This window comes from Acipenser ruthenus, chromosome 16 (genome assembly GCF_902713425.1).
Source record: "Acipenser ruthenus chromosome 16, fAciRut3.2 maternal haplotype, whole genome shotgun sequence".
Classification (NCBI taxonomy): domain Eukaryota; kingdom Metazoa; phylum Chordata; class Actinopteri; order Acipenseriformes; family Acipenseridae; genus Acipenser; species Acipenser ruthenus.
The window spans coordinates 20,761,521-20,776,358 of NC_081204.1; the positions used below are offsets into that span (position 1 = coordinate 20,761,521).

The window sequence follows — 14,838 nt, forward strand, 5'->3', positions numbered from 1 at the left end:
GGTAGCATTGCTCAAGATGGGTACCAAACGTAGGCCATTCAAAGAGCCAGGTGTCCAATGAAGAAAACCGAGGAAAAACACATATTACAAAAAGTTATTATACAGAGTAAAAACAGAGGATTCTGTACTTCCATCCATGATAAGAGAAACCATTCATACACCGCTTATGAGTCGTACAGCTTATTCCACAGTTTCATGTGCTGCTGAAGATATGCTGACCAGAATATGTAGAAATGAGAACCAATCCAATGAGCTAGCTTGAAATGTCTCTGCTCAAGAACTCTGTATTTCTATTAGCAAAAATACCATGCAGGCTTGTCGAAACCCATCGTGGGATTATTATTATTATTATTATTATTATTATTATTATTATTATTATTATTATTATTATTATTGTTACTATTATAATTTTTTTATTATTATTTATTTATTTTTTCAACAGAAGAAGGAAAAAATACCAGGCTGGAAATGTTTTCTTTCTTTTTTTTTTTTTTTTGAGAATTCTTTTAAACATTAAAGTCATTCTTTTTTTTATTTTGTTTTGTTTTTTTTACATCGGTGAGGTCTTTTACATTTTGTTGTTTTTTTTCTTAAATATGTTCAGTAGTCTCAAAAGCCAGATTTTGCTCTCAAAGTATGGCCCAAGCCTCCTGGGAGAGGCACATCAATTCACATAGTATAACCAATAGACTAAATTGAAAAATCCAAACATTATAGGAAATATGATTCTCGACCACTTGTCAATGGTGCTGACGTCAGCCAGGTCGGGTATTTTTAACTTCAGCTTGGACGAGCGCCTTCGCAGACGGCAGTTGGCACGAGTGCGGGCAGCGCTGCGATCGAGAGTGGCCTGTCCAAATCCATCCCGAGCGGCCAGCTGCTTCCTGAACTGGACCCCGGAGCTGTCCACGGACATGACCGAATTCCTGGAGTCACTCACACTGCTGGCCACTTCGGAGGGCAGCGCCTCATTGTTAATTTCCAGGGTAGTAAGAAGAATGTTTCCGTAAGGGTCAACCTGAAATACAGACACAGGAAAACATCAGCACACAAGCCTCTAGTCTAGTGGTGCACTACACTGTGCTGACTGCTTTAACAATCCAGTGCTGCCCTACACTGTGCTGACTGCTTTAACAATCCAGTGTGGACTACACTGTGCTGACTGCTTTAACAATCCAGTGTGGACTACACTGTGCTGACTGCTTTAACAATCCAGTGTGGACTACACTGTGCTGACTGCTTTAACAATCCAGTGTGGACTACACTGTGCTGACTGCTTTAACAATCCAGTGCTGCCCTACACTGTGCTGACTGCTTTAACAATCCAGTGTGGACTACACTGTGCTGACTGCTTTAACAATCCAGTGCTGCCCTACACTGTGCTGACTGCTTTAACAATCCAGTGTGGACTACACTGTGCTGACTGCTTTAACAATCCAGTGTGGACTACACTGTGTTGACTGCTGTCAACAAAATTATATTTCTACTTAAAATAAACTAAAATGGTTGATCATTATTATACAGCTGTTTTGGCATCAAACTTTACATAGAGTTGTTACATATTTAATACAATATTTTGCAGTAAGCTTGCTGTTTGTTTTGCATTTGAGATTATAATTTTTTTGTTCTGAAAAAAAAATCATCACTCAGTTTCCCTTCAGTGACCCCCCCCTCTCTGACAGGCAGGAAATCTTTCCCACAATTTCAGTAGAGCCGGGTGCTGTGACGTGGGCTATTTGTAAAGTAAAACTACAAGAAAAACCACTGGAGAAATGGAAAGTTCAACTGTGCAATGATACAGCGAACAACTGAAATGGTACTGAAGCTAATAATGGGAAGGGAGATGGGTTACACAATGCTGCTTCAGAACAATATGAAATACATTAAGGACTTATTGACTAACAGACAGGACCCACTTTTTACAAGTTGTTGCTGTTTAACTATTTGCTGAATCTAAACCAGAACTACAGAAAGATTTCTTAATGTATATACCCCAACTTTTCTTTGTTCTTCGAGATACAGATTCCTTCGCTGTGAATATGACCTGATGGTGTTGGTTTGATACTGCGCTGAAATGGATTCCTTTCAATGTTGAAAAAAAACAATGAAAAAACATCAATATTAATATAGAGAAGCAATGAAAAATGCAATAAAAAATAAGCATACATGAATATCATTAAAAGAGAATTATTACAAGAAATAGTTTTGTAAGCATGTGCACATTTGTAGTGAAACGGAATCAATTAGATTTAAATACAAAATGCTTGGCTAAAACCACAGAACGGTGCTCCTCAAAGCTGTGTCTGTGACCACAGTATTGTGCCTGCAAGGGTTCCTAAAATAATACAGTAGAATCTCAGAATTACGAACACCAAACTTACGAACTAACCGTTCTGCTGAACAGTGTGCAGTGCAAACACAAAGGCACTCCTATGCACGGCGTGCTGCTCATGGAGAAGGCTAAACTACTGTACCAACAAATGTATCCAGACAAAGGTGAGGCAGATTTCAAAGCAAGTATGGGCAACTGTACTAGGAACATTTTAGGTTTAAACAAAGCACAGGTTTCTTTTTCAAGCCAAAGGAGGCTGAATGAGCAAGCTGCATGTTTAAAATAAAAACAAGCACTACTTAACGCATGTTTTCATTGACATTTAAATCTGTTTTTTTGCTACAATGATTTAAATTTGGCCTATTTTCCAGGTAATGTTTTAAGACTTTAGAACCATAACAATATGTATTGTATTATTCTCCAGATTGAGGGTGTAGATAGCAGGTGTACACATGTATTAAAACCGTTGTAAACTCATTTTCAGAGTTACAGTCATTTCAGACTTACAAGCAACCTCCATTCCCAAGGGGTTCGTAACTCTGAGATTCTACGGTACTGCAGTATGTATGTATTAGGAGGGGAACTAAAGTCATTACAATCTACCACTGTGCTCTCAATCTCTGCTTCTGTGCCATTTGATACATCTGTCATTTCATTTCCTTTTATTTTAGGATTTGAAATAAGCAGTTAGAAGAAGAAAAAAAAACCCTCAACCTTATGAGAACACACAAATGTGCCTGTGGTCAAAGAACTGTGAGGATCACTGCTATAGTGATGTCATACAAAATATGGCAATAAGGCAAAGCAATGGAGGATGACTTCAAGGGTGCCCATGGTGTGTTAGATATGTATTGCTGGAAAAAGACTTAGATCTGCACTTTCACTACCCTTTGCATTAGAACCCTGTCTAACTCATTTGAAATGACGGATGTGTATTTTTAAGAAGTGCTAAACATATTATAGATATTTACTGTTAAAGTACAGCTAACAAAAGAATTCCAGTAACCAGTAAAACAATCTCACGTTTCCTACATGAAAGACAACCACATCAATAGTAAACTGTTATTCATTTAAAACTAACATTTACCAAAGCACTTGTAAACTTTCACTCTTGCACTTAGAAGTCACATGATTGGCTACTGAAAGAGTTGCATTCTAGGAGTGGACCTCAAATGTTGGCTATTCTTTTCAGTTACAAATCACTGCTCTTTCTGTGTTTTCAATTTCTCTGTGTTCATTGTAAGTGAATTACGAGAGCTTTGGGATGATTTTGTTACGGCAAACTCTTTCATATTGGAAATTAAGTTACCAACGAATTGATATTAATTCATATTAGGTTAGAGTTATTGGAACTATTTTCAAAGCTCTATGTTTCATACAGTATGTGGTATAAACCCCCACAAAATCTGCAAGCTTCACACTTTTTTCCTTATTGAGGGTCCTGCAAAAGTGCAGAATACCTCAGGACAGTATTTACTAAGCAGTTCATTTAATCAACACTTAGTGAAAAAGTGAGCTAGTGTAATAAAGCAGCAAACAAACAGACAGGCCTGCAGACCTGCTCTCGCAGGCGCTTCTCCTCATAACGAGGCCGCTCGTTGTTTGCCTTATTCAGCTTCTCGTTTAGTTTCTTCTGCTGCTGGGGTCCCCGGCCAAAGAAAACGTAGTTGACAAAGGCGTATTCGAGCAGGGCCAGGAACACGAACACGAAGCAGCCCATGAGGTAGACGTCGATAGCTTTCACGTAGGGGATCTTCGGGAGAGTCTCCCGCAGGTGGGTGTTGATGGTTGTCATGGTGAGCACCGTGGTAACACCTGAAATCGTGAATGAGAATGAACCCCCCTTTACATACAGCAAAAACACAATCGCTATCGCTGCAGTTTAACGAAGAAAGAAGTCAGAATATTACTGCTGAAATTTAATTCATCTATACAGTATTATATGGAAAGTGCTTTGGTCTTTCCAACACTTTACGGTCCGCCTAATGTTAAAAATTCTGCTTCAAAATGAGGTCCTATTCGTGTATTTCCGGCATTGGACCATGTCTGGAGAAAGCATTGAATGAGAGTTTTTTGCATAGTTACTGCTGCGCTGTAAGACAGACCTACCTCAGTGCAGTAGACCAACATTTCCAGACAAAATCTTTACAAAAGATTTTCAATTGTTCATTTTTTTTGGTTTCGTTTGGTCCCTTTTATATATATGGCCATAATTCCTTTATTTATTATCCAATTTGTTCAATTTTTTCCCCCCATGTTCCCTACATGTTGAAGTTTCATTTTACACTGTCAAAGTTGAGCTGGCCATGCTAAAAGACATTTTATAAACCATAAATAATAGTTTTTTCTGTGGTTTTCATTATCTGTACTAAACAGGGTGAGTCTCAGACTGTTTAACTTTTTTTTAATGGAAGCCTAGTGTGTGCACATTCATTTCATGTATGACATGTACCTGTAACCTTTATAGTTAAAGAGTTCTAGGCACAAATCTAACAACAGTAAAAAAACAGGTGAAAATAGCTTGGACCCTAAAGTGAGCTTTGTGTAGCTTTAGCTCCGACTCTGACAAGCAGAATCAGTCATTTGGCTCACCAATAGTGTGAGCTTGTCTGGCGTTTATTTATCCACACACTGCTGTGCTATCACTGAATAACAAGATGTAGAATTCCAGTGAGAGTGAATAACAGGAAGATTCCACTTGTCATAACGTGTCGATATTCACACTGTAATTACACATGTCCGAATCCAAATTCTTATTTATATTCCTTACTTACTTGGACTTTCTTTAAAGAAAAAAAAGAGATGCTTAAATGATTACAATTAAATGATTAAATATATACAATTTAAGATTTTTTTAAAGCTGCAAATAAAGAGATTCATTCATCAGTGCCCACTGTTCACAGCATGCAGTCCTGGGGTTACAGTGTGCTCTCAAGTGAGGTAACCTTTGAGACAGGGCCACTGTTCACAGCATGCAGTCCTGGGGTTATAGTGTGCTCTCGAGTGAGGTAAGCTTTGAGACAGGGCCACTGTTCACAGCATGCAGTCCTAGGGTTACAGTGTGCTCTCGAGTGAGGTAACCTTTGAGACAGGGCCACTGTTCACAGCATGCAGTCCTAGGGTTACAGTGTGCTCTCGAGTGAGGTAACCTTTGAGACTCACCCAGGGCCACTCGCGCAGCAGAAGCATCGTAGTTTATCCAAAAGGAAACCCAGGACAGGATAGTAATAAGGATAGAAGGCATATATGTCTGCAGAATGAAGTAACCGATATTTCTCTTTATCCTGAAACTAAGAGACAACCTTGGATAGGAACCTGCAACAAGGAGATAAGGCATGGTATTAGCAGGGCAGAGAAACATACAGCATGCACAAGTTTTTCATGTTAATGCTTGCATGTACACTGTACAACATTTCACTTAATTTTCTAATTTTCATAAGCACAGTGTCTATTAAAATATTGAAGGTTTGTAGTTCATTTAATAAATAAACACTAATGGATACATTTATTGTCAAAGTCTTGCAAACGTTACCTTAACATAAAAATAATTTGTCATATTTTGCTATCACAAAACAAGATGATTCTGTGTCACTGCAGTCGGAACATGCTATTCCCACTGTAGGTGTAGGTAAATCAATCCTAGCCAGGGGGGTGGTCTGGGACGTGAGCGCACAGGTGTAAGTTTAATGGAGCGCTAACTGCAGGCTGTACAAGGAGATAACCGTCTTGTGAGTGGATACGATGCCAGGCAGTCAAGTATTTTATACCAGTGAAGGAGGCTATTGTCTCCAAGTACAGTGCTACCCTGTTATAATGCGAAAAACTAAGAGGTTTTCTTGATAAGAATGACTCCAAAAAATGTGCTGTACTAAAGAGTGAGACAAGCTGCTGTATTAATGTGCTGCTGTGAGAGTGCAAGACTGTTTTTGGTGTGGCCCAGGCTAACAGGAGTCGGGAATAATCACCCCTATAAACTGTTGATTTGAGTAGCTACAAATTGTGTGTGTCTCCTTCCTTCATTAATTTGGTTTGTGGGCATTGAAAATAAATTTCGGGAACAAAAATGCCAATATTCGTTATCAGGCAAAACACAAATAACGCAGTCTCCTAATTATGGACCCAGACACCCGCATTATAACGGGGTATCACTGTACATTCAAAGTGTCGTCTAGTTGTATCTATTGTCTTGGTCTCTGTCATCTACAGTCCTGTTTAAATGAGTTTAGTGTTGCTTCCCCTCTGCTTTTTCAATCGGATCGGTCTTTCGGATCACTACAGTCTGCTGGTCCTTTGTGATGTTTGTCTATCCACACTAGGCCATGTTGTTTTATCTTTGGGGTGTTTGTCTATCCACACTATGCCATGTTGTTTTATCTTTGGGGTGTTTGTCTGTCCACACTGTCCATGTTTTTTTATCGCAGGACAATAGGATTTGGAATCCCACGAGATTCCTTCCACTTGGTCCCCTTTGCAACTTTATACAACTTGAGGACTGTCTGGCAATATTTCCTGCAAAACCATCAAAATAATACAACAGTATTACCTGGAATATGTTATTCTTAAGAATGTAAATGATTTATCTTTTGATTCTTTAAGCTTAAACTGTTCCGGAACACTGACAGTAAAAATCAAACAGACATATATGCAATTAGTGAGTCTGTAAGTACTTTTTAATTATATTTCAAATGTCCATGTGTAGTGTCTTCAGGAAAGCATGGCTGTCGCTTTACATTTATTTAACTCAAATCTGCCTTCCAATTTACTTTTCCATTGAGGTACAAAATCTCCCGACAAAGATGTACAGGTAATTGAAATTGCTGTAATGTAGGCAGCCTCAGTTCCATTTCAAGTTTGTAAAGATCAAGACGATATGTCTGTTTCTTATCACTCATAGCAGCTGCTAGTTAAAAAGTTCTGTATGTCTGAACTCAATCAAAAGTCACAGTAACTGCTATGATTGGTGAAAAATATTATTAATGAAGTCATCATACAAATGTGAAATAATCTATAAGACAGCACGCCAACCATTTCCACTTTGATTAGAGTTCGAAGTAAATTCAATGACTCACTGGCCTCCTTGACCATATGAGCAACTGCTGTGTATTAAAAAATTCAAATCCTGCATTTCCAGGCCCCTAGACGGCAGTTGTATACCGTAAAACTTAAAATAATTGCCGGGTCTCAAATAATTGCCTATCTCCAATACACGCTGGGTCTGCTGGCAAATATTGTAAATAAACGCTGTAAATTAGCGTAATGAACTGCTAATAAGTGACAGTGATGAAAGTGACTTTCAGAATTAATAAATAATAATAACAGAAAACGTAATTTAAGGTAGGCCTACATGTAATGCATATTTGTTTAATGCAGTTATTTTTTTTAACTTTGTTTATTGGTTTTTCTATAAAACAAACTGTTACATCAATAAACTGACTATTTTAAACAATAAAATAAGCAACAAAACAAAAACAAACAAAGGGGGGAGAGAGAGAGAGAGAGAGAGAGAGAGGGAGAGAGAGAGAGAGAAAGAGAGAGAGAGAGAGAGAGAGAGAGGGAGAGAGAGAGAGAGGGAGAGAGAGAGAGAGAGAAAGAGAGAGAGAGAGAGAGAGAGAGAGAGAGGGAGAGAGAGAGAGAGAGAGAGAGAGAGAGAGAGAGAGAGAGAGAGAGAGAGAGAGAGAGAGAGAGAGAGAGAGCATCACAGTGGTTACAATGTCACACATCAGAGTGAGAATCACACACTCCCTTCAACATGCTATGGAAGGCAGGGCAGTCTGAGCTGCTCAACACGAGAGAGAGAGGGCTGCCATGCTTTGTAAAATTTATGAGAGTGTATTTTAATTTTTCTAATTTTAGAAATTGCATCACATCTCTAATCCAGTGAACATAAGAGGGTGGGGCAGCTTGATTCCAACCAAACAAGATGAGGCCACTGGCTAATAAGGTTGCGAAGGCCAAGGTGTTTGACTGCAGCCCAGATAAAGGGACATCATCAGGCACTACCCCAAAAAGCGCAATCAAAGGGGTGGGATCAATCGGCACTTGTAAGGTCTGAGAGAGGGACTCAAAAACATTAGTCCAGAAAGGAGTCAACCTGGGACATGACCACAACATATGAATAAGAGAGGCAGGAGCTAGTTTGCATCTGTCACTGGTTGGGTCCAATCCAGGATAAATTCTGGCTATATCTAAATTGTATAGTATTATACAATTTAGATATAACTCCTCTACCATATGGACAGATCTCCAGTATGGAATCAGTTTTGGACGAGTTGATAAAATAAGGCAAAATTATTGTCAATGTATACATCTCTCAGTGACTTAATACCCTTTCTGTACCACACACTAAAAGCAGAATCTTCTACTGAGGGTGGAAATTGATGATTTACATCCACAGGGGCAGACATAGACATGGATTGTAGACCGATTGCACCCAAATCCGGCGGGATTGACACACCAGTGGATTATCCCTGAACTGAGAGGTAGAGATGGAAGGGAGGAGCATAGTAGGGCAGGCAGTGAAGCACCCTGACAAGAAGCAGCTTCCATCACCAGCCATGCAGGCCTGTCTAGCTGGGGATGAGATTGCAACCAATGGAATAAATTCAGAATGTTAGCCGACCAATAATATAGTTGAAAATTAGGTAAGGCCATACCCCTGTTGGTTTTGTTCTCTGAAGGAAATCCTTGCGGATTCTGGGAAGCTGTTTGTTCCAAATAAATGAAGTAACTACTTTGTCTAGAGTGAAAATGTTTTTGTTTATGAAAACAGGAATATATTGAAAAAGGTAAAGTAATTTAGGGAGTGTGTTCATTTTGACAGAACAAGTGATAGAGGTAGAGTGGACAAACAAAGAAAGTCTTATTTAATAAGCTCTAGTAGGGGAGTACAATTAGATTTAAAAAGTGTATTGTACGAGTGGGTAACTGAAATACCAAAGTAGGTGAAGTTATTGAGTGCAATTCTGAAGGGGAAGTTATCAAGGGGGCATCGATGGGCGGCTGTATTGATAGGGAACAGTTCACTCTTGTGTAAATTGAGTTTATAACTTGAAAAACAACTAAATTGCTCTAATATAGCTAATGCATGGGAGAGAGAGGACATCGGAGCTGAAATATATAAAAGTAGGTCATCTGCATACAGAGAGACCTTCTACTCTCGACCCCCTCGAATTACACCCTGAATATCCTGCTTTCTACGTAGAGATATCGAAAGAGGTTCAACGGCAATGGCAAAGAGGAGGGGCGAGAGAGGGCAGCCCTGTCTTGTACCATGGTGGAGAGTGAAGTACTGTAAATTGACTGTAAGTCGCCCTGGATAAGGGCGTCTGCTACGAAATAAATGATAATAATAATAATACTCAGACTGCATGTTGTTTGTGCGAACTGAGGCTGATGGGGAGGAATACAACAGTTTGATCCATGAAATAAAATTGTGACCAAAGCCAAACCTGTGCAGAGTAGCAAATAAATAATCCCACTCAACATGATCAAAAGCCTTCTCCGCATTAAGTGAAACAACAACCTCAGGCAAGGGGGAAGTCGGAGCATATATAACATTGAAGAGTCTTCTTAAATTAAAATACGAATGTCTACCCTGTACAAACCCTGTCTGGGCAGTGGATATTATAGAGGGGAGAACTAATTCAAGACGGTGTGCTAGGATCTTAGCAAGAATTTTAAAGTCCGCATTAAGCAGAGATATAGGACGGTACGAACTGCATTCAAGAGGGTCTTTATTCTGTTTCAATAGTAATGATATGAAGGCTTGGCGCAATGTTGGGGTTAAAGACAGAGACGAAAAAGATTCTGTAAACACATCACTCAACAAAACAGATAGACTATAGCTACATTTCATGGGAAACCCATCCGGGCCAGGAGATTTACCACTCTGCATTGATCGAACAGCCTGAGTTATTTCATCTGAAGATAATGGTTCCTCTAAGTGAGCTTTAGATTGTGGATCAACAGTCAGAATAGAAAGGTTCTCAATTAATAAAGGATCTGAGGACAATTCCGATCTGTAGAGAGCAGAGTAAAAATGTTTAAATTGATCATTAATCTCCTGCTGGTCTGTTGTAGGTTGGCCAGATGGTACATTAATTTGCAGGACCAGATGTGAGGCTGCCGACTGGCGTAACTGGTGTGCCAAAACTTTGCTGGCCTTGTCACCATGTTCATAAATTACAGATCGAGATTTAGTCATTAATTATTCAGCCTGCTTTGTGGACAGCAGGTCAAATTCAGTTTGCAAGGACAATCTTTGTTTATAGAGGTCTGGATATGGAGAGTTAACATGGTGTTGATCTAACAGTAAAATAAGGTCAGTTATTTCAGACAGCCGACCTGTTCGGACTTTATTTGCTCTAGCACTGAACCCAATTATTTGGCCACGTAACTATGCCTTTAGAGTTTCCCATAGAGTAGTCGAGGATATCCCAGGAGTTGAGTTTATAACCATGAAAAGGTCTACATGGGAGGAAATAAACTGGACAAAGTTTGATCTGACAGCAGGAGGGGGTCAAACCTCCATGAGCGACAAGGTTTTGTTTGATTGGGAAACATTAGCTTCAAAGTCAAGGGGGCATGATCTGAAATTATAATGCTATGGTAAGTACACGAGTGGACCATGGGAAGCAAATTAGTATCTATAACAAAAAATCAATACAGGAATAAGTTTGATGGACTGGTGAAAAAAAGGAGTACTGCCGAGCTGATGGAAAAAGAAAGCGCCATTGGTCAGAGATACCACAGGTTTCAAGAAATGAACGAACAGCCAAGGCCGATTTAGAGGGAGGGGTTGGATTTGTGGAAGAGCGGTCTAGTCTAGGGTGTAATGCACAGTTCATATCCCCCCCAAGTAAAAGGTGGTGTGTGTGCATGTCAGGTAGAGAAGATAGAAATGTGCTGAAAAACTCCCAGTTGGGAGCATAAACATTGGTTAAAATTAATGGGCGGTCAAAAAGAGTACCAGTAACAACAATACAATGGCCATTTGGGTCTGCAGTCACCTGTGAGGCAATAAATGGAATCGATTTGTGAATTAGTATTGCAGCTCCCTTATCCTTGCCATTAAACTTGGAGTGAAAAAGCTGCCCCACCCAAGACTTACGTATACAAAATTGGTCTGAGTTTTGGAGATGTGTTTCCTGCAGTTAAGCAATGCCCACTTTAAGTTTTTGAAGGTGAGAGAGGACTCTAGCGTTTTATTGGTTGATTAAGCCCCTTTACATCCCAGCTTATAACATTAAGTGGGCACCCATTGCTGCCACTAGTTTAGGGATATAGAGAAAGCAAGAGACTGCACACGCATATATTCTGTAGAGTAAACACCCCAGAGCACCCTGTCCCTGACCAATACCAAAAAGCACAATAGAAGAGAGAAAGTACATTGAAATAGAGACAGAAAAGGAAAGAAAACAGAAGAAATGAGATTGTGGTTCTCTAGATTATCAATTTTAGCACAGAGCTTGAGGTTTTCAGAGGGCAGCAAGGAGCAGGCCGTTTCAACTCCAGCAAGCCGATGCCGAAAGGGTTAATGTAATCCTCCACCTCTCACACTTTCTCTGCACACTCTGACAGTGTGGCTTGAATCGGGGCTATAGCCATTTGGATTTCAGACCTAAGGCTTGCGATCTCATCCCTTATGACCTCCTTTACGATCTGTCTGAAGTCTTCAAGCATGCATAGCTGCAACTGGGACCGGCAAGGCTTCCTTCTTCTGATGGCTTGTTTTGGTGGCATTACAGGATAAAAGTAATTGACAACAGCAGTAAATCAAATAAAATAAAATACTAAAAGATACAGCTAACTTAAAATAAAATAGTAAACAGACAAAAAAAGATCGATAGCAACAGGATTGATATAGATTATGTTAACAGATGTGGAGGCGCCTGTGTTTTACCACTACTCCATTTCTAGCCCCCCTAGTGGTCCTCAAAGTTTTGATCATTTTAACCCTTTGCGGTCCTATTCGGACCTGGTCCGACATTGCAATTTTCCCTTTCCGGTCCAATGTCAGACCCTGTCTGACATCATCAAAAAGACGTAAAAAACAGGTCTCTAGTCGTTTTTTCTCCAGAAAACCATTCAATGTTTATTGTCTGTTTTGTTTTGGCCAACGTGCCTTTTGTTTTGTCTGTGTTCTTTTGTTTTGTACAAACCTTTTATTTAAATAAACACATGCATCAGCGCTTCATACCCATAGTACTGTCTATTTCCTGGTCTGACATCACCACCAAGCCATTCGTGAAAATTGCTTTAGGTTTCTATAGCACTTTCATGTCACATTATTTTCAGTCAGAACTGCTCTCCAGATTGAAAACCCTTGGAAGCTTGCAGTTTAGAAAGACAAACTGAATGACTGGCAGGGAGGCAGTTCGACTGCCAAACCCCAGAAGGAAACTCAAAGGCACAGCATAGACTGCACAGTGTGGTAGGTTTAAAATGGCTAGTTATTGATAACTACTTACTGAGTGAAAGTTCACAAGCATGTGGGAGTAACCCTTTCTGATGTGACATTAGTTGACAGTTGTTAGGATTGAGAAAGTTCCTGAGTTGTTTATGTCTTTACTAACAAATCACCACACTTATGATGATACATTTGATTCATTATTTTTGTTTTACAGATTAAACATGTCCATTGCTATGGGGAGGTCTGAGTTCAAAGGCTGGCAAAGCCTTAGTTCTGACATCACTGTTACAAGCTGGCCATTCAGATATGAAATATCAGTTGTACTTTCAGTAGTTCTTACCTGTGGCAAACACCACTTCCTTGGAGACCAGCCTCAGCTCCATGATTGAGAACTGAGGCAGCTCCAGACGGTCCACCCCGGTCACAGCGTTGTTCCCCCCTTGCCAGAAGAACACAATGTCGTCTGTGGTGTAGCCGTCTGCAAGGGAACAAACGAAAACAAGAGCTTTAGCCAAACTCACACTCACATCAAGCAATGCAGTGTACAATCACAATGCTACCAGCTTTATTTATTTGTACTAACACGATGGGCCAGGCCTATAAACAAATGCAAACATGGTCAGTTTTGCACCACATACATTTCAAAAAGTGTTTGAATATTTGCCCCGTCACTAAGGGTTATAAATCTCCAATTACAGCAATTACTACAGATCTTACCTCACACACGTTGAACTGTAATATATTTATAATTATGTGTACCACAGGTGGATTTATTGTTACTTTGCGTTCTATATTTGTTCAATGCAAACAAACAAAAAAAAGAAGTAAAATACTAAAGTATTTAACATATTGTAACATCAAAGATGTGCATCAAACTGACAGCAGCAGGACTGCTCAACGAAAACCATGCCCTGCTGAGAAGTGCAGAAAGCACAGCAGTCTGACCCGGGGCAAGCAAAACACATTTGTGTTTAAATAAAACTGCCTGTTAGATCTGCAGACTTTACTCTAGGCTCATTAACCAATCAGCAAAACATGGGCTATAATAAACAAGCATCTCTGTGAATCAGTCTCTTACTAGACATCATTATCAGAGATCGATCGACTCCACTGCATTGCTGCTCCTTTATCCCACAGCACCCCTGTCCAGCTGAGGCAGTGCTGACTCATCACAGGGCATCTTGTAATGGATGACTGGCTGATTCAATCTCAGCCGCGCGTTTGCTAGTTCTATGCTGTACTCGGATCATTATGTTTTCAGGAATTGTGTGTTCCCTCAAACACTGAACTATTCTTTTGTATAGTTTTTTTTGTTTTCATTCAAAGGAAAGACAAAACACGGTGCAGGGACATACACTAAATTAATTTGCAAGTACTGTAATAACCATCACGACCAGACCTTCAGTGACTGGACAAAACTGCCTGTGAGGAATTCCTGGGGAGGTAAGCTGCCGTCCTTTACACATCATAGAGCAGTGCATGAGGATCGAACCCTGGTCTCCACAGTGTTATATTAATGAACTCAGTGAAGTAGCGGAGAGTTGCTTGCACTAAACCCAGTCATACAGAACATATGAATGCCTGGACCAGGAAACTGCTCACAGCTGCTGCCAGCCAGCTCAGAGTTAGTGTTATGAAGGCCCACACGGAATGCGGGGCACAGGAGACACTTCACAAACCCCCCTTTGGGACACACCACGCTAGAGAAATCCATCATCCCCTTCCTTGCTCTAAGCACTATTCCTATTTCTTTTTACAGAAGTTCTCTGTTCACCTTGCCTAATCCCTTTAGCTAATATTTCTTCTTGTCAGCCTTCGGGGACGGCTTGCTGTGCGGTTTCTATTGTACTGTCATGAAAATATGAATCGTTTTCCCCAAGCCAGCTGGCTGACTGCACTTACTGGAGGCATTGTGATACACCTGGAAACTCCAGCTACAGCATATCAAAGCCCATTGAAACATCTTGACACACGTAACCAACAACCCCAACTGGAATTCTTTGCAAATATTATACCGTGTAACAGAGAGAAGAAATCTGAGCTGCAGATCTCCCTCCCGAACAGAAGGGGCGCTGTGTTGTAAAGTGGGTGGTAT

At 40.1% G+C, this 14,838-nt stretch overlaps 1 protein-coding gene across 2 annotated transcripts in view; it reads right to left on the reverse strand.

The window, feature by feature from the left end:
• Positions 1-471: 471 nt before the first annotated feature.
• LOC117411898 (gamma-aminobutyric acid receptor subunit beta-4-like) overlaps positions 472-14,838 on the reverse strand; it is a 72,302-nt gene continuing 57,935 nt past the window's right edge. Inside the window, exons 6-10 of one of the 2 annotated variants that reach the window (XM_058989019.1) lie at positions 13,084-13,221; positions 5,495-5,647; positions 3,891-4,147; positions 1,993-2,082; positions 472-1,018 (exon numbers count right to left, since the gene is read on the reverse strand). In XM_058989019.1, the coding sequence (XP_058845002.1) occupies positions 665-1,018; positions 1,993-2,082; positions 3,891-4,147; positions 5,495-5,647; positions 13,084-13,221 (992 nt within the window). In that variant the 3' untranslated portion in view covers positions 472-664. The remainder of the gene's footprint in view (positions 1,019-1,992; positions 2,083-3,890; positions 4,148-5,494; positions 5,648-13,083; positions 13,222-14,838) is intronic. The other variant, XM_058989020.1, reaches the window with a different exon arrangement.